This window comes from Raphanus sativus, chromosome 6 (assembly GCF_000801105.2).
Source record: "Raphanus sativus cultivar WK10039 chromosome 6, ASM80110v3, whole genome shotgun sequence".
NCBI classification, from domain to species: Eukaryota; Viridiplantae; Streptophyta; class Magnoliopsida; order Brassicales; family Brassicaceae; genus Raphanus; species Raphanus sativus.
In genome coordinates, this window is record NC_079516.1 from 53,538,786 (window position 1) to 53,564,220 (window position 25,435).

The window sequence follows — 25,435 nt, forward strand, 5'->3', positions numbered from 1 at the left end:
AGCTATTTTTAAAAAAATTTATAACCGAATGTTTTGACTCTATCGGAGTGGTCCACACTAGAAACCGAAGCGACCAATCAGCAAGCTGGTGTGAACGGTCTTCGGTCTCGGGACTGAAGTTTCGAATGTGAATTTTTCAGTGGCCGGATTTTGAATATAGATGGCGAAACTCACAGCTGTGAGCCATTTATCACCTGAACTAGAAGCTCCGAATTTTTTATTTATTTTTTGTATGGCAAAAGAAAAGAGAGATAATTGTGGAATAAAATTGAACTTAAATCATCTATAGGTAGTGGCCGCACGTCCTCTAATGCATAATCATGCAAATGATTGGGATCATTAGCGTAAACGTGAGCCCAACTCACATCCATCATTCTCATATATAATTTTGGATTTCTAAACCTAGTCGCTAAAACTCTATATAACTCTCATGGTACAACATCTCATTCGTCAACCGAAAACATCTATACATCTATAATACAGTAAAAAGTACGTTGAAAATGGCCCTACAATGTTCGTTTTTGTTCATTCCATGCATGCTACTTCTCTCGTCCCTGGTCGCCGCCGGAGCAGCCACAATCACCGACGGAGAACTACTTTCTTCCATGATCGGAGTTCAAGGTCTCATCTACTGTAAACAAGGATCCAAGCTTACCCCTCTCCAAGGTAATTTTCATCATATATATAGTGGGTGATTGGTTGAGATGTAACTGTAAAAAATTTACTTTAAACTTTAGTCTGTAGATTATTTTGATTTAGCTTTAAGAGATGTAGCTTTAAAATTTGCTACAGCTAAAAAGATGGAGCTTTAGAAAACAAGGCTTTTAAAGCCATTTTTTACTTTTTTTTGCTGTAGCTTTACTTTTTTGGTTGTAGCTGTAAAAATTAATATAAAGCATGATTGGTGATATTTAGGGTTGTAGACAAAAATTAAAGCTAAAGCCATTTCCTACAACCCAATCAATCACCCCCATAATATAATTATGATAATTAATGAACGCGGCTTCATAAAAAAATAAGAAAAGTTACATATGTTTAATTTTTCTTTCTAAAAGTTAATTACTGACATTTAAAAAAGTAGACATGCACAATTATAAGAATGTATACTAAATTCCATACATACGTGGACAGGTGCGGTGGCTAGGGTGACATGCGAGACAGCCGACGAATACGGTTACGAGGGAGAGGATGTGACGGTGCTTAGCCAAGCGACGGATGCTAAGGGTTATTTCCTGGCGACGCTTTCTCCATCGGAGGTGAAGGGGTTAAAGAAGAAGGTGATCAAGATTAAAGAGTGCAGAGCGTTTCTTGAGCTTTCTCCAGCTGATACATGTTCTTATCCGACCGAGATCAACCGTGGAATTAGCGGAGCCATTCTCCAGACATATCGTCTCATAGAAAACAAGCTTAAGATGAAGCTCTTCACCGTTGGCCCTTTCGTGTTCTCCCCTGAAGAAACTCAGGACAAGTCTATCCCCAATGGTTACTAAATAGTTTATATACATGCCTTAAACGGGCCTCAATGGGACACATGATCTTGTTATCTCACAATTGTCAAACGTTGTTTTCTTTCTTGTTTAACATCCATCACTTGCTTTGTTGTTTTGAAATCAGCAGTATCAAGTGTTTTGTTTTTTGATTATATATATATATATATATATATTGATTTTCTCAGCAACACCTTGCTAAGAAATTGATGAATATATTAGCAAGGTTTCCACACAAAAGAAAAAAAAAATATGAGAAACATATAAGCTCTCAAAACATTCTCATATATTGTATGAAAATGAAGTTTCTGAAAGTATTGGATGGATATTTAAGATTTTGAGAACCCTATTTATTCATCGATTAGATTTAGCATCTATTCATACCAATGGATGTAGTTGCTCTGATCAGCTATAACCGTACAACGTCAAAAGCAGCTAGCACAATATTTACTTGTTTTGTGAATTTTTTGAGTTTAGAACCTGTGTATACTGTTTGTGCAGACGTTTATACCTCTTTTCATCTGTGTGTGTGTTGAATAGGCAATACATATATGATATATCCAACTATATATTGCATTTAGGGGAAATGCTTAATGTACTTGTATTGTTATTTCATTGAAGAGTGATTACTACTCCGGTTTTAGAAGTAGCCAGCATTCCGGCGGAAAAGAGTATTTATTTGTTGTCAAATAATGCAATATGAAAAGGCACATGCCTTATCCGCGTAACTCGAACAACTTGCACTGCTAGTGGGGTTTGCTTAAGTAAATACAATATACTAAACGAAATTTGTTTTACATTTTCTTTAGTTACGCAAACACACTTCAACTCCATTGGCATTGCATGAAATTCTTCACGCGTTGTATGAGAATAACGTCGACATTTCAAGACTTTCTTGGGTGTAAATGGGATCCCAAACTTGAGAATTGAGACACTATTTAATATACTAATAAGTCAACGTCAATGTCCTGCCAAATTTAATTTAATTCCATTTCGTTTTAGACTTACGATTTATCCAAACGAGAAAACTCCCAAAAAAATATATTTCACTGATCTATATCACCAATGTTTACTTTCCCGTTTTCGATTGATAAATTTTCAAAAAGTTTCATACATTAAAAACGTAGTATGTAATTATGATTGCATAACAATTTTATAATATTTTGCACCAATAATAATTTTAAAAAAACCAGTTACTTTCTTTAGTTTTAAAACTCATCTCATTAGCTAATAAAAATGTATAAAAATTTAAAATATATATTTTTAAATAAGAAAACACTATAAAATTATAATTTATTTCTGTAAAACATAAGAAATGTTAATTGTACTTGTTTATTTCCAAATTTCATTGTATATATGCTCATAATTTGTATGATTTTATACCTACCTATAAATATCTACTAGGGTGAAGCTAAGGATAGGCTTCAACCCTAAAACTAGAGAGATATCTTAAGAAATTAGGGTTGGAGGATATAAATATTAAGAAATTAAAAGAAAACCAAGTTATGTTTGCCATCAAGTAAAAGAACCCCGCCCCCCCTCCCCCTCCCCCCCTTCAAAAAAAAATCCAAACAGTTAACCTATTAATAGTGTAATTCATATTGAAACGATTTTAAGGTTAAAATACATGTGTAGCTTATGAATTCAATTATCAGAAAAGAAAAAGATATTGATATCTACTAGTACATTCTATTCAAATATGTATCTCCTGGCTGTCCTCTAACTATCTCCTAACTCAAGAACTAAAGTTTTATACCCAGCCAATTTAATGCGACAAGATTAGTTAATTGATCAATAATTGAAGCTGCAACAATTATATATCAAAATATGTTGTCAAATATGACGTCATTCCACATGAATTATAAATATTTATCTCATTTACCACAGGCATGGAAACTTCCCAGCCAGCATAAGGTAAAGTCGTAAAACGAATTCTATTTGCAATAGTCTATAGTCTATCAAAGTTTGCAATGTCAAGATCTTGACTTTAGTTGATGTGTAATGTGCTATTTTACCAACATGTTTTATATAGTCGAAAATTTCTTGAAATGCCTAACGTCGGTTGACAATTATAAATTGCGGAAACAGAAGTTGGTCAAAATTTTATTATACAAGTAAAGTCATTAAAGATCAATCAATCTTCAACTTGAACACCAATTCATGATTGTCGAGGACGTAGTTTAATTACGCTTTAGTTACGGTAATTATTTGTCTAATTGTTTTAGTGAGAAACAGATATATATATATACGTGTGAATATTATTCTGTAATATGATATATATATGTTTAGTTTGAACTTTGTGTCTTTGTGGCACCGTCAAATTATGTACACACACAATTATTGACTTGAACTAGTATGTATTCAAAAATCAACGTTCTTCAAAACCCTATAAATAATCCAACACACTTAACACAGTTTCTCAAACCGAACACACAATAAAGCTCTAAACAAAAATCAAAAGATGTCTCAAATTCTCATGTTCTTGGTCACCCTTAGCTCCCTCTCCTTATTGTCATCTCTTTCTCTCGCCGCAGGACCTCAGGCCACCGGAAACGCCACGTCCCCATCAAATGTATGTCGCTACGCACCGGATCCATCTTACTGTAGATCGATTCTCCCAAACCAACCCGGAGATGTTTACTCCTACGGTCGTTTTTCTCTTAGACGGTCCATCTCACGTGCCAGGCGGTTCATCTCACTGATCGACTATCAACTAAACCGGAAAGGCAAAGTGGTTGCTAAATCTACCGTGGGGGCACTCGAAGACTGCAAATTCCTAGCCAGCCTGACTATAGATTTCCTCCTTAGTAGCTCACAGAGCGTAGATGCCACCAAAACGCTGTCGGTTTCCAGGGCCGAGGATGTTCATACATTTCTAAGCGCTGCGATCACAAACGAACAGACTTGTCTTGAAGGACTTAAATCCACGGCATCTGAAAATGGTCTCTCCGGTGATCTTTTCAACGATACAAAACTCTATGGGGTCTCTCTTGCTCTCTTTACAAAGGTATGTGATAAGTTAATAAATATATAAATACTGTAAATATTTAAACATGCACTTATTTTCCTCTTTTTTCTTAATTATCCATATATTATGATCTACTTAGCACGTAATCTTCTAAAATGTGGCACGATATATGCATTTTATTCGGCTTTCATGTGTGTGGGATAGTGTTTTACTTCTCGAAATGATTACCACAATGTTATATCAACAAAAACAAGTAGAATAACAGTATCTAGCTAGTTAGCATTTTTGAGATATATGTGTATTATGTACTGTGATATCATGTAGTTATAAATTGGTGTTTTCACTTTGTAGGTTGGGTACCAGGCAGGAAAAGGTCGAGGCCGGTTTGGAAACCAGAAGCCAGCTTCAAAAAGTTTTCCGGTTTCCGTAATGGTAGACTACCGTTAAAAATGACGGAAAGGACGCGTGCCGTTTACAACACCGTGACTAAGTCTGGGAGAAAGCTTCTCCAGACTGGAGCAGACGCTGTTCAGGTCAGCGATATCGTGACGGTGAATCAGAATGGGACGGGAAACTTCACGACTATAAACGAAGCTGTAGCTGCCGCGCCTAATAAAACTGACGGTAGTAACGGTTATTTCTTGATCTACGTAACCGCGGGATTGTACGAGGAAAATGTGGAGATTCCTAAGTACAAGAGGTATGTGATGATGATCGGTGACGGCATTAACCAAACTGTTATCACCGGAAACCGGAGCGTCGTTGATGGATGGACCACCTTCAAGTCCGCTACATTTAGTAAGTGCTACTTCATATATGTAAATAATCTCACAAAACATAAAGTAAAAAACAATCAAAGAAGAATAACATAATATGCGGCTGAAATTGGATAAACATATTATAATTAGAGTTTTAGTCACCTCAAAGACTCAAAGTAAGCAATTATTTGAAAATATGATCAAGGCATATTATAGTTAGAATTTTAAAAACATTTTTATCAAATATAGCTAACTATTTTAAGACACCTTTATAAAAAAAAAGGAAAACTATTTTGAGACAATAATTTTAACGAACAAAAACATTTTTTCAAAAAATTATTGCAAGTCCACTTGGCTTTTTATATAGACTTTTCCCATGCAACAGAAGGCGACTTGGTCGGGTGGTCCATCGAAAGTCTTGACTCCACGTCAATTCGTCGTGTCTTCAACTAACCTAATACCATAGTCCCTTAAACTAATCAAACTTTATTTATTTCCAAATAATTTAATTATTTCTAATAGAATTCTTTATCATAACCACCCTCGCTAACCAACTAATCTTAATTATTTTAGTTTTGTTTAGCGAAATAATCAACTAACTCTATTGTTCCAGAAAAAAAAATCAACTAACTCTATGTTCACAAATCGCAGTTGTATCAGGTCCTAACTTCATTGGCGTGAACATAACAATCCGCAATACGGCAGGACCAAGCAAGGGTCAAGCCGTCGCCCTGAGGAGTGGTGGAGACTTCTCTGTATTCTATAGTTGCAGTTTTGAAGCCTATCAAGATACCTTATATACGCATTCTCTAAGGCAGTTTTATCGTGAGTGTGATGTTTATGGTACGGTTGACTTTATATTCGGTAATGCTGCAGTGGTGTTACAAAAGTGTAATTTGTATCCACGTCAGCCTCGTCAAGGTCAGGCGAACGAGGTTACAGCTCAAGGTCGTACCGACCCGAACCAGAACACTGGAACGGTGCTACATGGGTGTACGATAAGACCCGCGGATGATTTGGCTTCGAGCAGCTATACAGTAAAAACTTATCTGGGTCGACCGTGGAAGGAATATTCGAGAACCGTTGTTATGCAGACTTACATAGACGGGTTTCTTGACCCGACTGGCTGGAATGCATGGTCTGGAGATTTCGCATTGAGCACACTTTACTATGCGGAATACAATAACACAGGACCTGGTTCTAGCACGACAAACAGAGTCACTTGGCCAGGTTATCATGTCATTAACGCTACTGATGCTTCAAATTTCACTGTTACCAATTTCCTTGTTGGCGAAGGTTGGATCGGACAAACCGGAGTGCCTTTCGTGGGTGGACTAATTGCATAATTAACTTTATACTATAACATGTCACTATGTTAGTTACTTATTCCATTTAATATCATTCATGTGTTCTTTTTTTTTATCTCTAAATAATTGTGGAATCGGGTCAGTTTTATTTAGTGGTATCTGATTCCCATTCCAACAATGATTACGATTTGTCTTAATAAATTACTACTTCTACTTTAGCTGCAATATTCACAACCGAGTCATCTTTTTGGAATTTATAATCAACTGGTTTCAACTTTCAAGAGACAATGCTAAATAAATACACTTAACAAATGAAACTTTAATGTAATGAAAAGCTCTTCTTAGGCCAGTAGCACTATGTAAAGAAGACGCTCTCGGGGTCCAGGAATGACGCCCGCGTAGGCCGGCATTGGTGGCCTGCTGAAAGTTCATGCGGTTTGGCAAAAATACAAACCATTTTTTGAGTTTGCTTGCTTGGCCCACAAGCCACATCCGGTTTAGATGCTCCATAACCTTTTCAATGATAAAACCGGGTTAACAGAGCCTTCAAATTCTGCGGGAATCTCCACCGTGAGACCAACCAAATCTATCGGTTCTCTCTCGCACGCCTCCAGAGGAAACCTCAACGGCGAAGAAGAAGAAGAAGAAGAAGAGGAGGAGGAAGAAGAACTTCCGGTTTCAATGTCTTCGACCGGTTTAACCGGAGCGGCTTGTTCGGGTAGTGTCGACAGATATTCTGGTTGAACCGGAGCTCTGCAAAGAGGGCAAGTGGAACTGGAACGGAACCAAGTATCGATGCAATCTACGTGAAAAGCGTGGCCACATTTCGGGAGGAGACGGCCTTTGTCATCTTCCTCGAACTCCGACAAGCAAACGGAACACTCCTCCAGTGGCGATTGATGAGTAGTCTCCGAGGAGTAAACGAAGATCGGAATCTTCTCGAGCACCGCTGGATCGAGAGGGGTGAGAGAGGAGGAGGAGAGAGAAAGGATGTGAGCACGAATCCGGCGGCGAATGCGACGGTTCTGACGACGGAATAGCCATCTGGCGTAGCTGTGGAAGCAGATGATCATAGTAAGGGCGACGGAGAGGATGATGACGGAGGAAATCATGATTTTGCCACTGAGAGCGTGGCCTGGAGAAGCGTGGCTGATGCTCCCCCACATTGGCTTGCTGCTTTCTTCTGCTATTCCCATGGTTTCTATTTATATATAATATAGAGAGAGAGAGAAAGACAACGGATATAAAAGGAAAAGATTTAGGCAGAGAGAGTATAGCTGCTTATTATGTGTATGCATGGGTTTTAGATCCCCTTATTTATACAGGCTGTGGCAACCAAAAAAGTTCAAAACCAAACTTTCATATTGTTTTCTTTTCTTATTTATTTGCTAAAAAATATAATTTATGTTTTATATATTTTTGATACTCAAATAATTGTGTGTGTTTTTTGGTGTTGGACCAACCATCCCTTATGGGACTGTATCATGTATAACACATTAATCACCAACGTCTTGAAAATATCAATGGATGGTATAGTGTATTACACAGTCAACATAATGAATTACTAGTAATCACAACTAGAAATTGATGTATCATAATTATTGTAATTACTTTGGAAACTAATTTCCTTTTGGGTCAATACAAAAAAAAAGTGTCTGCCACTTTCTTCATAAATCTTTATCAAGAGTCATACGCCCAAAAGAAAGTCCACAAGTTGTTGAACCGCTTGTGACTATTCAGTCTATTGACAATTACTCGAGCATTCTAATATATATACCAGTTTTTTTTGCATTGAAGCAAATGTACTAGATAGAAAAAATATGAGCATACATATATCATCACTTATCATATTTAAGTATTATGCTGGTTTGTGTATCTCGTAATACCAGGCAGCGACTATCTCTATATGCAGTTTTTACAATTTCATATATGGATAGCAAAAACAGGGGATGATATAACGCATTCAGTCAATAGGATCCGTGAGTAGAGCTAGGATAGCTTGAAAGTGACTGATAGCGTGGAGGCCCATGGCAATAGGATCCGTGAGTAGAGCTCCTGAAGGTAGCGTGAACGATCTGATTGAGTTGAAAGATGCACGCACTTGGACTAGTCTGTGAAAGTAAGCTGTGTTTAGGTCCCCCTCTTTAGCCAGTTTACTCTCGACTTTTGTTTGAAGTATGACTCCTCTATGGCTCGAAGGAAGCACCATTTATCATATAACGCATTGCATGCTTGATTTATTTATAATATGAACTGGAAGAAAAATCATAACTAAACTAACAGACACAGAGGAATATTGTCATTTTAAGTGTGTTTGCTTAGATGCTAAGCCTCAGAGACTGTCCCAATCGTCGGCCCTCTTCCTTGCTTTGATGAATCTTGCACTTATTTTCTTTGTTTTTACAAATAAATATTTATTTTCCTCTTTTTATATTCTCATCAAATATAGCTTTTAATGCTTTAGCTTGGGTCATTTTCAGAATATGGCTTTAAGACCATTTTACACATCAGAACCTAATAAGTGTTTTGTCGTGAAGAGAATGATTTGGGTTTCCGTTGGAAATTTCTCTTCTGCTTTTTTTTCTATTATGTTTTACAAATTGACAAAGACCTTAATGCTCCACGCCTTTTACTGTCTTGTTTTTACTTTAAATAACATTGGTCTACAATATGTATATATATATATATATATATATATATATATATATAGGAAATCAGCCAAAAAAACACTGAACTTTTTAGGAATTGCCAAAAGAAACCTGCATATATGGACTCGTCAAACAAAACACAAACTTTTCATTGACTTTAGAATTAATTAACAATGTTTTCGTTGACTTGCCAATTTAGCACACCGTCAACAGATTTAACATAAAAATGACATCGTTAAATGTTGGTGTTAAGTGAAACGACGTCGTTTTACATGATTTGTAAAATAAAATCAAGTCGACCACTGGGTTCGAACCCGGGTTATTTGGATCAAATGACAAGGTACTTTACCACTAGGCTAGTGGCTAAATCAATGAAGTTACTAACACATTTAATTATATTTGGTACTGATTGAATATAAAAAAATTATGTAAAAACTTAAAAAAGATTTTTAAAATTTCTAAAAACTGAAAACTTAATTCCAAAGAAGAAAATTTTCATTTTTCGGATTATAAAAAAAAATTGAAAAAAATCGAAAAAAATTCCAAAAAGTTATAAATATTTCGAATCTGAAAACATATAATCAGAAACTATAAAAAAATAAATAATAATAATAACAATAAATTATTTTTTATAGTTTCTGATTATATGTTTTCAGATTTGAAATTTTTTATCACTTTTTTGAATTTTGTTTTCGAATTATTTTATTTTTTCAATTTTTCTTTTAATAATTTGAAAAATGAAAATTTTCTTTTTGGGCATTTTTTAAAAAATAATAAAATTAAAAAAAAAAATTTTATAGATTCGAATTATTTTCAGATTCGAATTTATTTTTATAACTTTTTTTTTGCTATTTTCGATTTTTTTATTTATTTTCAAAAATTTTAATCCTAAAATGAATTTTTTTTTGAATTTGTTTTTAAAAATGAAAATTTTGGAAGATTTTTGTTTTTTTAAAGGAAAAATAAAATTTTATTTTTAATTTCAGTTTCAAAATTAATTTTATAAAAAAATCTTTATTTTTCAAATTTTTGGAATTTTAAAGACCTTTGAAATTTTTAGAGAATTTTTTATATTGAAAATCAATACCAAATAAAACTAAACGTGTCTATTCCTACATTGAATGAGCCACTAGCCTAGTGGTAAAATACCTTGCTATTTGATCTAAATAACATGGGTTCGAACTCCGGTGATCTAAATAACATGGGTTCGAACTCCGGTGTCTACCAATTTTTATTTTCAAATCGTGTAAAATGAAACGACGTCGTTTCACTTAACGCCAATAGTTAACACTGTCTTAATTCTCGTTTAACGGTGTGCTAATTTGGTCAGTTAATCATAAGTTTCTTAATAATCTAAATAAATCGATAAAAGTTCAGGATTTTATTGACCAGACAAGTGTACAGGTTTATTTGGGCAATTCTTGAAAAGTTCAGTGTTTTTTGGCCGATTTCCCATATATATATATATATATATATAACATAATTTGGCATTTGCGTCATTCAAATATTATTCACATGGTATATTCTGATTTTCTCAAATACAGCATGTATTTTTAAATAAAATTCGAGCACTAAAGCTTATATTGCTTAATGACGTTTACTATATTTTCATCTTAATTTAAAACTTACTTTTATATGATCAAATAATATATCGCACACACACAGTATGGGTCTTAATCCTAAAGTTGGTTAATTGAATCATTACATTTCCCCCTTTTTCTCACTCTTAATGTTGAAAACCATTACAACTATTATAAATCTGCAACAAGTTTGGTGAAAATGTTATTTTAATTAGTATTTTGATGTACACATGCACAGTTTGGTTTAGTTTCCACTGGGTTTGCCTCTCGCGGCAGCCGTGGGAATAGCGAAACAATGGGTATCCAGTTTTTTGCCATGTTGGGGTAACTTTATTGAAGTATTATTGTTTAACCAATGACAAATAGCGAGAAGGTGATTATAATTTATGAACAGGATAAAATTCTCCATTGGTCAAAACATTCCCCAAGTTGGGATAGAGTTGTATGGGAATCTAGAAATTCATCAAAATATCATATACCCATGTGGCCATGGTGACCGTGATTGATAACTCTCTAAAAAAAAAAGATTCCATAATATTGCAGCTTTTCAAGTGAATCATAACTCTTTGAAGTTTAGGAGTATATGCAACTATCTTACTGAAATAAAATGTTTCTTCTCATCCTTGTTTTTTTTTTTTTCTTTTGGTGTAAATGTTAAGATTTTATACCAAGTTTTTTTTTTTGTTTTGACAGAAATTACAAGAAAACTAGTAGCGGAGAAAAAAATAAAAACAACTAAACAACACCTAAAAACAAAAGAAAAACACAGTAAACTAGAAGAATAACTTGGGCAAGTGACACTAACTCAAATAACAAATAGCGCTCATTGTCTAGGTTTGCTATGCACTGATAGCCGGAGTCTCATTGTTGCGGTCGCTAAGTTGCCACGAGCATAGGAGAATTGGCCGCCCTCAAACCATACCGAACCTACAGCTTCCTCACAACCACGCCTTTGATAACCTGCAAATTCAGCACACACAACATCTACCACTAACGACGGCTCTTACGGATGCATTCGGAGTGAATGCCTCAGCCCGGTCGAAACCGGAGGTTCTGGATAAAGGCGAAGATGTATGCCTCGGCTCCACCGATCTAGCCAAAACCTTTGCCGCACAGTTAGCTAGACCGTGCTACCGCTTGAACCATCCACTCATCCATAGATTTCCACCGCAGTAAACAGAGTTGCTGCTCACACCAAACGTTGATTGACTAATAAGCTTCTTCTTGACTAGATCACGCCGAGCTCTCCTGCAAGACTACTGCTCTTCTCATCCTTGTTTTTCATGCAATGTAATAATGATGTTGGTGACAAGATAATGTACGTCGAAGTTATTGCGGAACCAAACGGTCTCTAAGAACATTTGTAATCCATAAAATCAGCAGTAGTAGTGTGTACATGTTGATTCAAGCTGGAACGATCCCATGTCATTTCATAATCACTCAAATAATGTGTAAAACAAGGGAAGCATAGCAGACAAATCTTCATGCATGAGCATGACTAGGACGATAACACAAGTTTGCTTCAAAAAGCGACTAGGACTACTCTAGCAAGTAGTAAACGGGCGCATTAATTAAATGATTGGGCTAGGTATTGGGTTTAGGGCTTTAAAGAATAGAGTCTTAGTAGAAGAGCATAGGGATGGTTAGAATAAAATAAAGCAAACAAATAGGCCCATTAACAGAATGATTGGGCTAAAGAGTGGGCTTAGAGCTTAACGAATACTTACTTATTTGGTGGTGAAGTGTCGAAATCGGGAGGGTTAGAGAAGAATGGAGATGATGATGATGCAGGAGCAGGAGGAGGCGGCAGCAAATAAAGCTGGATCGGAGGTGTCTTCTCCAAACCAGACGATTTACATCAATAATCTCAACGAAAAAGTCAAGCTCGATGGTACTAATTTGTTATCCTTGTTCTTTTGATTTATATATATATATATATATATATATATTTTGATTATTATTATTCTTCTACTTCTCCATGAATGATGGGGAAGGCTAACTAATAAATAATGAACAGAGCTGAAGAAGTCGCTAAATGCGGTGTTCTCGCAGTACGGGAAGATAGTGGAGGTGTTGGCGTTTAAGACATTGAAGCACAAAGGGCAAGCTTGGGTTGTGTTCGACAATCCTGAATCTGCTTCCAATGCTATTTCCAAGATGAATGGATTCCCCTTCTACGACAAACCCATGGTACAGTACCCCCCCCCCCTTTTGCTGCTGATGTATCTCTCATTGAGATGCCTTCACTTTAGAATGCTGGTGATTTTTTCTACTTAGTTGTTGTTTTTGTGGTTTATTTGAAGAAAATTTGGATTTTTTTTTAGGTTGTTTTATTTATCTGCTCTGTGATATGCTCTCTCTCATACTTACTTTGATGCATCATATCAATGCAGAGAATACAATTTGCTAAAACGAAATCAGATGTTATTGCCAAGGCTGACGGCACCTTTGTTCCTCGCGAGAAACGAAAGCGACACGAGGAGAAAGGTATTAATTAGACACTTGTTGTTACTCTCTTTTTTTTCTTTCTTTTTTGTACATTCTTCATTGATCAATAGTTGTTGTTACTTCACATTCACAACCATCCTTCATTACTTTGGGATATCTTTTTTTGCCCTCTTTACCAACAAACAATTTTATTGTCGATGAATCTGTATTGTTTTTGGAAGTGCAGGTGGTAAGAAAAAGAAAGAGCAGCACCATGATAATACACGTATGCCCATCCCACCATATCCTGGTGTCTATGGATCTGCCCCTCCTGTGAGTTTTCTCTCTTAATCTTCTTCATTCACTTCTTTCTCCTTCTCTTTTAATCCTTCTCCTCTTATTTTGACCCCACAGCTTTCGCAAGTACCATACCCTGGTGGTGGTGGTGGTGGTGGTGGTGGTGGTGTCAAAAGCAATCTTCCCGAGGCACCCGCACCCCCAAACAACATCCTCTTTGTCCAACACCTTCCTCACGACACAACTCCTGAGAGGCTTCAGGAACTCTTCGGCAATTACCATGGCTTCAAGGAGGTTAGGATGGTTGCTGCCAAGCCAGGTATTGCTTTCGTTGAGTTTGCTGATGAGATGCAGTCTACCGCTGCTATGCACGGTCTTGAAGGTTTCACCATTCACCAAACCCCTATGCACATCACCTATGCTAAGAAATAAACCCCCTCCATTTTGGATTTTGGTGGGGTGCTACTATTATTATCTCCCTTGTATTCTGTCAATGCTACTTCTTCTTTCTTCTCTTGTGTTAGAGATTTTTTTTTTTCTTAGAATATATTACAACTTTAATCCAGTGTAAGAAAAGGTTTTAGTGGGCTTTTATTGACCCATTCATCTTTAGCTTAGCCCCGTCTCTTCATCATTTCTGTGATGCTGTGAGTTTATGAATTCTTGTAGTATTGTGGATCAAAAAAAAAAAACAATAAGCAATCATCATGCGATGCTGGATTGGTCAAAGAAAAGTCTTTGTTGTGTAGCTGTTTTTTTTGCTTTTTTGCTGATGGCGTCAGCGGTTCTTAGCTAGGTCAACACTCGTGCGTCGTCAAAGATCACTGAGTGAGAGCTCTCTCCAAACCCTTTTGAGATCTCTGGACACTCCATATGCATTCAAGTTACTGAACAACAAATTTAAGCATTCATTAGACAGTGTCCCATATTTAATGAGTGAGCATTTATAGTAGGAAACATGAGTGTGATACGGACACGTAAGCTTTAATGTGTTTTATAGATTTGGTGATGACTTCATTGTCAGACCTCTCTGTCTCCTTTTTTTTTTCTTTACAAGTCAAAAGATTTCTTTGCTGATTCATCTATTCTCTGGGTGACACCATCTAGTTCGTGTATCGCACTACCTTCTTGCTGCAGTTCCATCTTGGTTTCGTTTTAATCATCACCCAAAGCTTATTATAGTGTACTTCTTTCACCCCGATATGTAGGATGTTCAAAAAATAATTTGATGTTTCAGTAGTTGATTTTTATTAATGAACTTTAACTATATCAAAACTTGTGTGAATAATTACATTTTCTATTTTGCAATTGGTTGAGTAGTTTTTAATTTATAGTTTTAGTGATACTTTCTCAACATGTTATAATACTACATGTTATTATATAATTGCAAAATCTCTATAATCACTGTCTCTTCCCATCGTTCTAGTAGTTATCAACCAAAACTGCATGTACATGTTAATACTTTTTCACAATAGGTGAACTCTAAACATTTACATTTGATGTCACTATGCTATATGTACAAGTGTTGAGTAACTTTAATCATTCGCCGATCGATTAGGCTCTTCAATTAATATATCATTTTAACTAGCTTGTAACTTAGTAAGACACAAGCTACGGATCATATTTACCTATCCAGAGTCTATGTTTACACACGCGTCGAGGATTAAACAGTATATACATAGACCAAATACTATACACAATTAATGTGAGAGGGAGGAATGATATCAACATATAGGGTCCTCATCATATTTTGAATGTTTTTCTTTAGTGTTAGAGAAAGTTAGGCCAACACGCAAAGCCCTACGTGCACTCTTCCATTATTCCTCTCTTCTTTTGCCCCCAACAGTCTTTGACGACCCACCTTCTCCCCTTTTGATCCTTCTCTCTCACACACATGTATGTATTTATTCAAATGAGTCTCCTATTATACTTTGGCATTTGTCATCATGATATACAGAGAAAACTATGATAACATTTTATTTATGTAATATAAACGTTACAGAGAAAATGCATAATTCCATATTTGAATGTAAAGGCTTTCAAAAATACTACAATAGCTTAAGAAAATGTAATGTGGATTAGCAATCAATATGTAACTATAGGATATCAGTTGTAATTTGATGAATCTGTGATTAATTTTATTTTCATTTGTGCATATTTCGGGAGTAGTCGAGTATATTGGATACATAGGAACTTTAATTACACGTTTGGTGAATCTCAGTTACTTAGTTATAGTCAAATATCTCCATATATGTTTATAAAATATACTAGAATCGAGTAAATTAACACCGAAAGTTATAATTTTAAAAACTAGCATTCCGATATGATTTATAGCATTTGTTTAATTTTCGATACTTTTTGAAATCTTTCTTGTTACAAAAAGAAACTAGAGAAATTTTAACGGATGTATAAGAGGATTGAGGATATTATGTTTCTTACTATAGAATAGATGCTAGTAGAGAGGTAGGCCTAAGATATTGCTTGTCGAAGCGTGACAGACTGCCTAGGATCCTGCAAACAACACTTCATATGGTACACCTACGGTTTATGTAGAGCTTGGGAAATTTAGGACAGACAAGACCCACGTTTATAAAAAAAAAAAAATTGATGAAAATAAAAGCTTGTACACTAGCGAGTATTAGACAATGTAAAAAAAAAAAGAGTATTAGACAATGTATTTGTTACCTAGTTTCTTTTTAGCTCTCTTCACTCTCTCACTTTTCTCCGTCAGCCCTTCTTTTGCGTGCGATGCCATCATGGCATGGCATGGCATGGCATGATTCTTTTGCCTAACGTAAAACACACTCACGCCAATATATGAATTATACATATTCGTGTGTATATATGTATAGGTTCCATTAATGCGATCTTTGGGCCTATATATACAAAGCTTCCATAACCACACCTCTCCTCATATTACAAAACCTCACATATGTTGTTGGAAATGCGGGTGAGAACCTTCACGCTGGAGAAGCAGGGCACGTGCAAACCAACAAACAGGAAATTTGTTTCAATGTAATTTGCACGTGCTCCCCTCCTCCAACATGAGCTCCTCACCATTGACATTGCATGTTATATCCTTGAACCTTTTCTTTGACATATTCTCCAACATAAAGGGTTTACAACAGCCAAGCCTCACGTTTTCTTTGTTGGTCCTATTAATTATTTTTTGTTACTAACCTATATGAATTTGATGGTTAGTAAATTTTCGTATATGAATGTTTGAGGCGTGTCATGTGTATATATATGTGTTTGCGTTTGTTAAATCTAAACTATATTTGGCGATAACAAGAATGGACTTGAGAATATACATAGATATTTACTTTTCAGGAAAGTCTGTTTACGAATGGTTCGAGTAATTAGGTTGGTTGATCTGTAGAGTTCGTGAGTATATTATGGTTAGCTTTTTTTCCTTTTGGGAATTAAGACACGTATAAAGTTGTTCTGGATGATGGGACTGATGTCAAAGTTTTCTGAATGTTTTGCTGCTAGTCGAAGAAAAGGTTTAAGTAGTAGTGTGTACGTACTGACGCATCAGTTTTTTGTTTTGTTTTGTAAATGCTGAAGATCATTAGTGCATAAGGATAGTTAGCCATTAGGAAGCTTTCAATGAGGTTAATTTATCTTCTTGTATTTGGTCTCCAATAGTTTGAATTTATTTTATATATGTCTTTTCTGTGTGACTTCCTCTAATTATATTATACAAGCAAATGACGTATAGCAAGGATAAACTTTTACACCAAAACATTAGATCATCCAATATCGTATTACTCAAGCTTTGTCTTTGTAAGTTAATTTATTAAATAAAATATGTTGTTATAAAATAAATTAACATTTCAGTGTGAATACACATGTAATGTAATAATTAAATAATATAGAAAATCTTTTTTTTTTGGTTTAAAATCCGGATTCGATAAAAACCAGTAAAACCGGCTGAAATCCGGTAAAACCGGTGACCCGGTTTAATTTTGAAACCCGGTTCTTGAAAATTAACATATAATTAAGTGTTTTTAATTATTACTAGCTAAAATTTAATATTTTATAATTAGTGTTCAACTATCACTATTTAATTGTTCTAAGAAAAAATGCGAAAAGTATATTTTTGACTTTCATATACTATTTTTATTTTACCATATTCTTAAAATTTGAAATGTTAGTTGTAAAAATAAATAAATATGATTATTTTAGCTGTAAATTATTTGTTTTTTAAATTTTTTTTAGTTTTCATACTAATCAGATTTATGTTTGTTGTTTATTTTGAGTTAATAAAAAAGAATAGAGAAAAATATTATATGTAGAAGTAAAGTTTATATAGTATAAATATATAATTATATATATATTTTTATATAAATAAAAAACCTGATTCGACCGGTCTAAGCAGTAGCTTCACCGAGTCGGTGTCTGGTCCGGTTTTCAAAACATTGGTTAATGGCAAGAGAAAACCAACATGTCAATTTATTTAAAGAAAAAAGAGAGGCATAGCTATACGGTGCGGCCCTTTTCTTGTTCGTTCAGCTTGTAACATTTTGAAACCCATTGGGCTTGAAAAAAGGAGAAATGAAAGAGTGTGGGAAGAGGTAGAGAATCTGAGGATAGCTTTTATCGTCCTCATCACACACACACACACACTCCTCTCTTCTTCTCTCAAACAAAACGAAAATGGAATCGAATGTGGTAGTAGTAGAGAACCAAAACGCAGAAAGGAAATCGACAGAAGAAGAAGAAGCAGTCGCCACCATTGTAACTTCTTCTCTACCAATCGCCTCCCTGTCTCTCTCCTTGTCGACCCAGTTTAGATTCTCACAACTCTTTGCACATCATCCAAACAAGGTTAAGATCCCAACGCAGGCCTCTTACCTCACCCACCTCTCCCTTTCCTCCCTTTCTCCTTCTCCTCCGAGAATCACCTCCTCCTTCTCCGCTAACCCTCTCCACTCCCCTCTCTCCATCGTCCCCCGCCGCCCATTCGATCCTTCCTCCGCCGCCGCTCTCCGCCGATCCGCCCTCGTCTGGTTCCGTAACGACCTCCGCGTCCACGACAACGAGTGTCTCAACTCCGCCAACGACGAGTCCCTCTCTCTTCTGCCCGTTTACTGCTTCGACCCTCGCGACTACGGCAAATCCTCCTCCGGTTTCGACAAAACCGGTCCCTTTCGCGCCCAGTTTCTGATCGAATCCGTCTCCGAGCTCCGGAAGAATCTCGAGGCGAGGGGCTCCAATCTCGTTGTACGGGTGGGGAAACCGGAAACTGTTCTGGTGGAATTGGCAAAGGAGATCGGAGCAGACGCGATTTACGCACACAGGGAAGTGTCTCACGACGAGGTCAAGGCGGAAGGGAAAATAGAGAGTGCTATGAAGGAGGAAGGCGTCGAAGTGAAGTACTTTTGGGGAAGCACTCTCTATCATTTGGACGACTTGCCTTTCAAGATCCAAGACTTGCCTTCTAACTACGGTGCCTTCAAGGACAAGGTTCACAAACTTGAGATTAGGAAGACTATCGCTGCGTTGGATCAGTTGAAGAGCTTCCCCTCTCGTGGTGACGTTCAGCTTGGCGATATTCCTTCTCTCTTGGACCTCGGCATCAACCCTACTCCCAGAACCAGCCAGGTTTTTATTCATTCTTAAACCTATCCTTGTTTTTTTTTGAGCATTTAGAAAAAGTAGAAACTTGTCTTCGTTGAAAGGTTCAGAATTTTTCCAACACGGGGAGTGATTTATAATTTCCACTGGATGTTAGCAGACTAAGTGCTACTTGAAAGTCCATCACAGACTTAACTTTGTAGTAGGATGAATCAATGAACGTTTCTCTTTCGGTCCAGTTTCAGTCCATGCCTTTTGCACTCTCTCTCTCTTATTCTTACACTTATGCTTAGGAGTTAAAACATTTTTGTTCTGTCCAGGAGGGGAAACCGACGATGGTTGGAGGAGAGACAGAGGCGTTGACTAGGCTAAAGAGCTTTGCAGCTGATTGTCAAGCTCGATTGACCAAGGGGGGAAATCACAAAGGAGGCAATAACAGCGTGTTTGGTGCTAACTTCTCTTGTAAGATATCTCCTTGGTTAGCCATGGGAAGCATCTCTCCTCGTTCCATGTTCGATGAGCTCAAGAAAACTATTTCCGCCGCCTCTACTCCAAGGTAAATTGGTCCATCTTTCTAGGTTGACATAGTAGTAAGGGCATATTGTCTCTAGTTTTTACAAATTCTTTGAAATGATTTTTTTTTATATCAGGAACGGACCTGGTGATACGGGATTGAACTGGTTGATGTATGAGTTGCTTTGGAGAGATTTCTTCAGGTTAGCTAGCAGCTCCTGCTTTCTTTTTTTTGAACTTATCAACATGTAGAATTTGTCTCTTGTCTGAATTTATATATCCTTGATATGTTCTTTTTGATGCTTGGGAACAGGTTTATAACCAAGAAGTACAGCTCGGCCAAGACGCAGGTGGAGGCAGGTCCTGCTACAGCCTGTACCGGCGCTCTTGCTTAAACCTTAAAAATTAGAACCCAACTGGTGTATGCCCAATACCACCTTTTGTAGCTGTGAATTTATCTGTCTGCCATCTAGGCAGGGACTTAACTGCTACTATATCTTTTGAAAACCGAGTGTCCGGAGAATTTAACTATAAGCTCATTTTGTTTTGCTTAATCGTGTTTTCGCTTTCTAGTTCTAAACACTTGTGATACCATCTGTGTTTTATCACCAAGTTGAGAGGGTTAACATTTGTATTAGTGATGCTACTAAAAGTAAAAAGTACACGAAAACAACCAAATTTGCCGCCCTAAGTTCCTAACTACTTTTTCTTTTATCATAAAAACATGTAACAATGGATCGTAGAAACCCTTCTATATAGGCAATGACCCAACCCCAGTTCATTTTCAATATGCTTTAGATTTGTAATACATGGTTTAGCCAAACTGCCTTGCAAATTATTACAGGTAAACTAACTCCTTTCTCCTTGGCTTTTGTTTGCTTCTATATGATGCCTGACACTTTCAGAGAAGAAAGAACAACGAAGACGAACCAAAGCACCATGAAATAAGCAGAAGTAAGCCAAGCCCACAGCCTTGGACCTCCAAGCTCAGCTCCTATAATCAACCTTCTCAACACAAGCACCACTATACATCCTACTGATGTCGCAAAGAATATCAGCAGAGAGAAGCTTAGCCCTTTCGCATTTTCTATGTATAGAGGCTCTCTGTATGCAAAGTAGTTGTATACTGTGTTTATCAGCCACGGAACTCCAATCCCCACATATATGTTCACCGAGTTACTGCCCAACAAAAAAAAAAAAGTATCACCAAAGGAACATCTTTGTTTTGTTTGAAATGAGTTTTGAACTTTTTCTTACCTGCAGGTGATGTTTGCTATAGCTGAATCTGCAGTTAGTTGTCGCTCTGCAGCAATTTTACTTGCTACTAAATCTGGCCATGAGGTTCCAGCTGCGAGTGCTGTGAATGCTATCACATATGGGTTTATACCTGCAAACCGAAGCAAAAAAAAAAAAAAAAAGAGTTAACAATTGTTCAAGAGCTAACATGAATGTTGAATCATTTTTGATGGAATTTTCCAGAGCTTTATGTGTGTACCAGTGACACAGCTTATAAGATCGGTAAGTCTTGTGACAACAAAGGCTACTCCGCTGATAAAGAGAAGCGAGCAGATAAAAGCGATCCAACCGTGAGCAATGTTGCAAGGTGGCACAAATGCAAAAAGTATTTTCCAAGGGGCAAGGACCAATTGCCAAAATGATTTGGCTATTCGAAGGTAAATGCTATCAACTTTCTTTGATTCTGATGTTTCCAACTGTTCGATTAAGGAAGAGAAACAAGTTAAAAAAAAATTGTGTTGATAATGGTGATCTAAAAGCCCACAAGGTGGTATGGGATAGAAGAATCTAAAACCACATGGTTAGATGAAGATTCTTACCGTGATTGCATCTACGAATTGCTGTTTCCAAGTGTCGAAAACTGTAGCCTTCTTCTTTGCCTTACCCCTCTTAGTAGAAGATTCTGCTGAATTATCTGCCACTGTGTGATAGGTGATCCCTGCAAAAGTGTTTGGTACAGGGGGAATTTTGATATATTACAACCGAAGAGATAAAAGCAAATACAGGCGGCGTTGGTAATTACGCTGAGGTTACCTGCATCACTGTTAGCTGAATGAATAGAGAAGATATCAACAATGTTTCTGTTTCCTGACTCAGCAGCTCCCTGAGCGGCATCCGGATAGACGTCATGAACATCATTGTCATCTATGGATGTATCAGTCTCCTCTGGAACCCACTCCTCTGGCCTATCACCTCTTGACCTTTGATTATCATAATACAAACACAAATATTCAAATCATTAGCGGAAATCCATTTTGCAGAAGCTAGTAGTACTATAGGCTGGAGAAGAAACCTACATTGGTAAGGACAAGTAAGGCCAACGCTTGTCTTGCGCATACGCGTGAACTAGAAGAAAACCGTATTGCAGAACCGTTAATGATGCCTCCACAAGTGTAACTACATTTGGTGACCACACCTTTGTGACACATGAAAAGAAACACCATCTTAGACAGCTGTTTAAATGAGTATATAATTGAACAGAAGCTGATAGTTTCACAGTAAACACTACACCTCGAGGATAATGTAAAGCCAAATGTAGGCCCAAAAAGACCAAACAAGCTCGACAAGCCAAACGCCTAAGTCGGATATCTTTTTGAGTTCTCCAGCTTTAGGCATGAGGACACAGACAGCGTGGATAGGGAAAAGATCAAAAGCAGCAGAGCCAACAAGCGTTCCAGGACCAAGACCTATACAACAAAACAATGAGTGTGTCAGACTTTTAAAGGAGCTAAAAGTGAAAGAAGAAGAAGGAAGAAGGAAGAAGGAAGAAGGTAGAGACCTCCAGCATAGCGCTCGCCCAAGTTGCGAAAAGCATCAATGGTAGCGAGAGAAATCTGAGGGAAGCTAGTTCCAAAGGCCAACAAACTGATGTCTGCAATGGTAAAGTTCCAGACTTTCTTGTAGGTGATGAGTTGAGCTTTAGTAACAGGGTCAACTGAAACCACTTTGCGAGAATGTTTGACGACGTTCTCCATAGATTTGAAGAACCTAGAGGTGATGGCTGACAAGCCGATGAAGCAGTAGGCAAGACCGAGAAAATATAAGAAAGCTCTGAAAGCATCGGATAAGCTACTTTCTCCGGAGAAAAGAAAGTAGCTTTCACATCTGACATGCCCAAGAACATTTGATGATTCTTGAGTCTGGTTAAGAATGGAGGCCATTGTAGCTAGCTGATAACAACTTGGGAAGAGAATCTAAAAGCACATGGAAAAGAGGCTTGTAACGATAAGAATATTGTGTTTAGGCTAAATCGATCCTAGATAAAAGCCAAAACAAACGGAGCATGCAAATAAAAGGTTTCTTTCCTCCTCCAGAGAATCCGTACCACAAAACTAAACAGAGTAAAGGATCCAATGACCAAGAAAACAAAAACTCTGGAAGCTAATCTATAAGCAACAATTGCATGTAGTAAAAAAAAAAGCAACAAGTGCATTTTCCAGTGTGTGTGAAATCAAAACCCAGAGATCAAAAGTTGTTAGGGTTTTTAATTCTACCAAAACCTATGGGGATGGTCACGATCAAATCTCAGCCAAGGTAAATCAGATGGAACAGAGTAACTAACCAACCATCACGTGAAGAAGAAATAGAAATAGAAATAGAAATAAGATCAAATGCTAACGTACCGGAGAAAACAATCTCAGGTGGACGGCATTCACAATCCGCCCATCACTGGAGAGATTTTCCGAGAAGAGAAGTTGATTGGATTTGGCGGTGGCGAGACGTGCGAGAAGCCATTTATATATATCTGTAATAATCAAGGAGGCTTTTCTTATCAAAAATCCCTGCATGACTCTTCCATAAATTGTACCCTCTGCTTTGATCTCCGGCCGACACATGGCGATACATTATTGGATGTCTTCGTTCACTTCCTGATATTTATCTTTATCGCCTTCATTTGGTAAGTTATAACTTATAACTTAATTGTATGAGACCCCAATTCTAATTTTCAAAATGTATTTTTTAAGAATACCATAATTTATACTTCATCCGTTTCATTTTACTTATCGTTGTAGAATTCGATGACACTTAATAAAATATTTAAGTTTGTATATTTACTAGATTAAAACATAATTATCAATAAAACTAACTATATTTCAACCAATAGAAAAATAGTTTAGAATAAAATTTCAATAAATTTTCATTGAAACCATTAAACGACATTTATTTTAAAACAAAAATTTTGTTCTAAAACCACATCTAATTCGAAACGGAAGGAGTAATAGGCATCATATTTTTTTTATATGACAAATTAATTTGTGCTAATGGATTAATGAGTTTTGTATAATCCTTGAAACATTTGCTTCCAAAATAAAATCTCAGGAGACCAATTATTTTGAGATTTATGCCTCCGACTAGTGTATATCTGCTTAATTTTTTTTTCTTCGGAATATTTTTGTAAGTCTCACGTGAAACCAAAACTAAAAGTAACATCCCGATATATATGATGATCACATAAGTAAATCATATTTATTTGACGTGATAATTAACAAATAGCTGGTCTGGTGAACAAAAACTAATACTTGGTCTACATTTGCTTTGTTTTAGCTATTCAGTATTAGCTGATGTGTGAGATTGACAGCAATCTACCTTCTTATTTATCACGTGTAAACTAGAAAGATCAATATTGACATTGAAACATTCGCTTACCAAGCAAAAAAAAAAAATTAAAAAAGAGAAAATCTCACACGAGAACCGTTTCTAACTGTGATATCGGGAGGCTGAGTAACTTTACAATGAGAAAAATGAACCTTTGAATTAGGAGTGGTTAAGGAGTGAATATCCAGAGTTTTGTCCTACTTCTGATTTTGATTTTCGTATCATGGATCTTAGTTCGCGCTTTATGGAATTTCCCCCTTCTCCGTCATCCACATGATGCTAAATCCTTCTCGTGCGCCCGCTTTTTCTTCTTCTTCAAGAAATAAAAGAAAGGATAAAAGAAAGGCGAAGGAGGATTTCTTGAAAAATCTTGTAGTTAAGGAAGTGGAAAAGTATCTAGACAAATATAAAAAAAATTCCATGTCCGAGTTCCCCCCGAAGTCACCCTTATATAGAAACGACAAGTTTCTTAAAGGTGAGCGCTCAACTTCTACAGGATGCCGGACTTCTAAAGAGTGGTGTGATGCTGTGGATAGAGAGATTGGTGCTATGGAATCTACAGAGACTTGGGAAGTTACCAGTCTCCCTCCAGGGAAGAAGGCAGTGGTAAATGGGTTTTGACTGTTAAATATCTCTCTGATGGCAGTGTGGAGAGATACAAAGCTCCGATTTGTTCGGTACAAATAATCGATTTTTCGGTCCGGTCCGATATGATCCATAATCTTTCGGATATCTGAGAAAATCAGTATATTTTATCGGATATTTGATTCGATTTGTTGATCCGATAAAAATTATATTTTTTGAAAAATATTAAAAAAAGAAAAAAATAGTATAAAATAATAATATTTCTTTACAAAATATTTTAAAACTACATTTTTAAAAAATTTAGTGACGAAACATTTAATTTAGTGGATAAAAATAACTAAAAATCTATATAGAGATATAAATTATAAAATTATATAGTTTTATGTATACATATATACGCATATGTATATTATGGATCAAATATCTTTTTTTGAATGAGTATTTGTGATTTGCTTCTTATTTGACGGATATTAAATTTTAGTATTTATTTTGATTCGTAAAGTTTTGGATATTCAGATTTTTCGGATCGGAATAAATAACCGATCGAATCAAATTTTCCGGATGCGGGAAATTTTGTCCACCCCTGCTTTGGCTTTGAGACATGTGAGAGATTACTAACATATCAAGACCATACTAAAATGGAAAAGGAGAAGAGAAAACATCTTGCTACATTG

The 25,435-nt window shown here is 36.3% G+C and overlaps 6 protein-coding genes across 6 annotated transcripts; 4 read left to right on the forward strand and 2 right to left on the reverse strand.

Moving 5' to 3' along the window:
* The first annotated feature begins 455 nt into the window (after positions 1-455).
* LOC108805766 (protein SEED AND ROOT HAIR PROTECTIVE PROTEIN) lies at positions 456-1,649 on the forward strand. Its single transcript, XM_018577704.2, has 2 exons — positions 456-666; positions 1,132-1,649. The coding sequence occupies exons 1-2, from the start codon at positions 501-503 to the stop codon at positions 1,488-1,490; spliced, it is 525 nt and encodes a 174-aa protein (XP_018433206.1). The 5' UTR covers positions 456-500; the 3' UTR covers positions 1,491-1,649.
* Positions 1,650-3,898: 2,249 nt separating this feature from the next.
* On the forward strand, positions 3,899-6,698 carry LOC108805764 (probable pectinesterase/pectinesterase inhibitor 20). The gene is made up of 3 exons (XM_056990058.1): positions 3,899-4,493; positions 4,805-5,253; positions 5,865-6,698. Exons 1-3 carry the CDS (start codon positions 3,949-3,951, stop codon positions 6,557-6,559), a joined length of 1,689 nt encoding a protein of 562 aa, XP_056846038.1. The 5' UTR covers positions 3,899-3,948; the 3' UTR covers positions 6,560-6,698.
* Positions 6,699-6,747: 49 nt separating this feature from the next.
* Positions 6,748-7,855, reverse strand: LOC108805765 (RING-H2 finger protein ATL5). The gene has a single exon (XM_018577703.2). The coding sequence runs from the start codon at positions 7,714-7,716 to the stop codon at positions 7,018-7,020; it is 699 nt and encodes a 232-aa protein (XP_018433205.1). The 5' UTR covers positions 7,717-7,855; the 3' UTR covers positions 6,748-7,017.
* Positions 7,856-12,489: 4,634 nt separating this feature from the next.
* LOC108806432 (U1 small nuclear ribonucleoprotein A) lies at positions 12,490-14,089 on the forward strand. The gene is made up of 5 exons (XM_018578551.2): positions 12,490-12,639; positions 12,766-12,938; positions 13,142-13,235; positions 13,423-13,508; positions 13,590-14,089. The coding sequence occupies exons 1-5, from the start codon at positions 12,519-12,521 to the stop codon at positions 13,902-13,904; spliced, it is 789 nt and encodes a 262-aa protein (XP_018434053.1). The 5' UTR covers positions 12,490-12,518; the 3' UTR covers positions 13,905-14,089.
* Positions 14,090-18,066: 3,977 nt separating this feature from the next.
* Positions 18,067-20,119, forward strand: LOC108812526 (blue-light photoreceptor PHR2). The gene is made up of 4 exons (XM_018584805.2): positions 18,067-19,079; positions 19,373-19,608; positions 19,703-19,768; positions 19,879-20,119. Exons 1-4 carry the CDS (start codon positions 18,132-18,134, stop codon positions 19,958-19,960), a joined length of 1,332 nt encoding a protein of 443 aa, XP_018440307.2. The 5' UTR covers positions 18,067-18,131; the 3' UTR covers positions 19,961-20,119.
* Positions 20,120-20,300: 181 nt separating this feature from the next.
* LOC108812525 (magnesium/proton exchanger) lies at positions 20,301-23,511 on the reverse strand. The gene is made up of 9 exons (XM_018584804.2): positions 23,204-23,511; positions 22,360-22,774; positions 22,092-22,267; positions 21,878-21,996; positions 21,615-21,781; positions 21,401-21,519; positions 21,061-21,277; positions 20,823-20,952; positions 20,301-20,744 (listed from the first exon to the last, which is right to left on the reverse strand). The coding sequence occupies exons 1-9, from the start codon at positions 23,414-23,416 to the stop codon at positions 20,447-20,449; spliced, it is 1,854 nt and encodes a 617-aa protein (XP_018440306.2). The 5' UTR covers positions 23,417-23,511; the 3' UTR covers positions 20,301-20,446.
* Between the last annotated feature and the right edge of the window lie 1,924 nt (positions 23,512-25,435).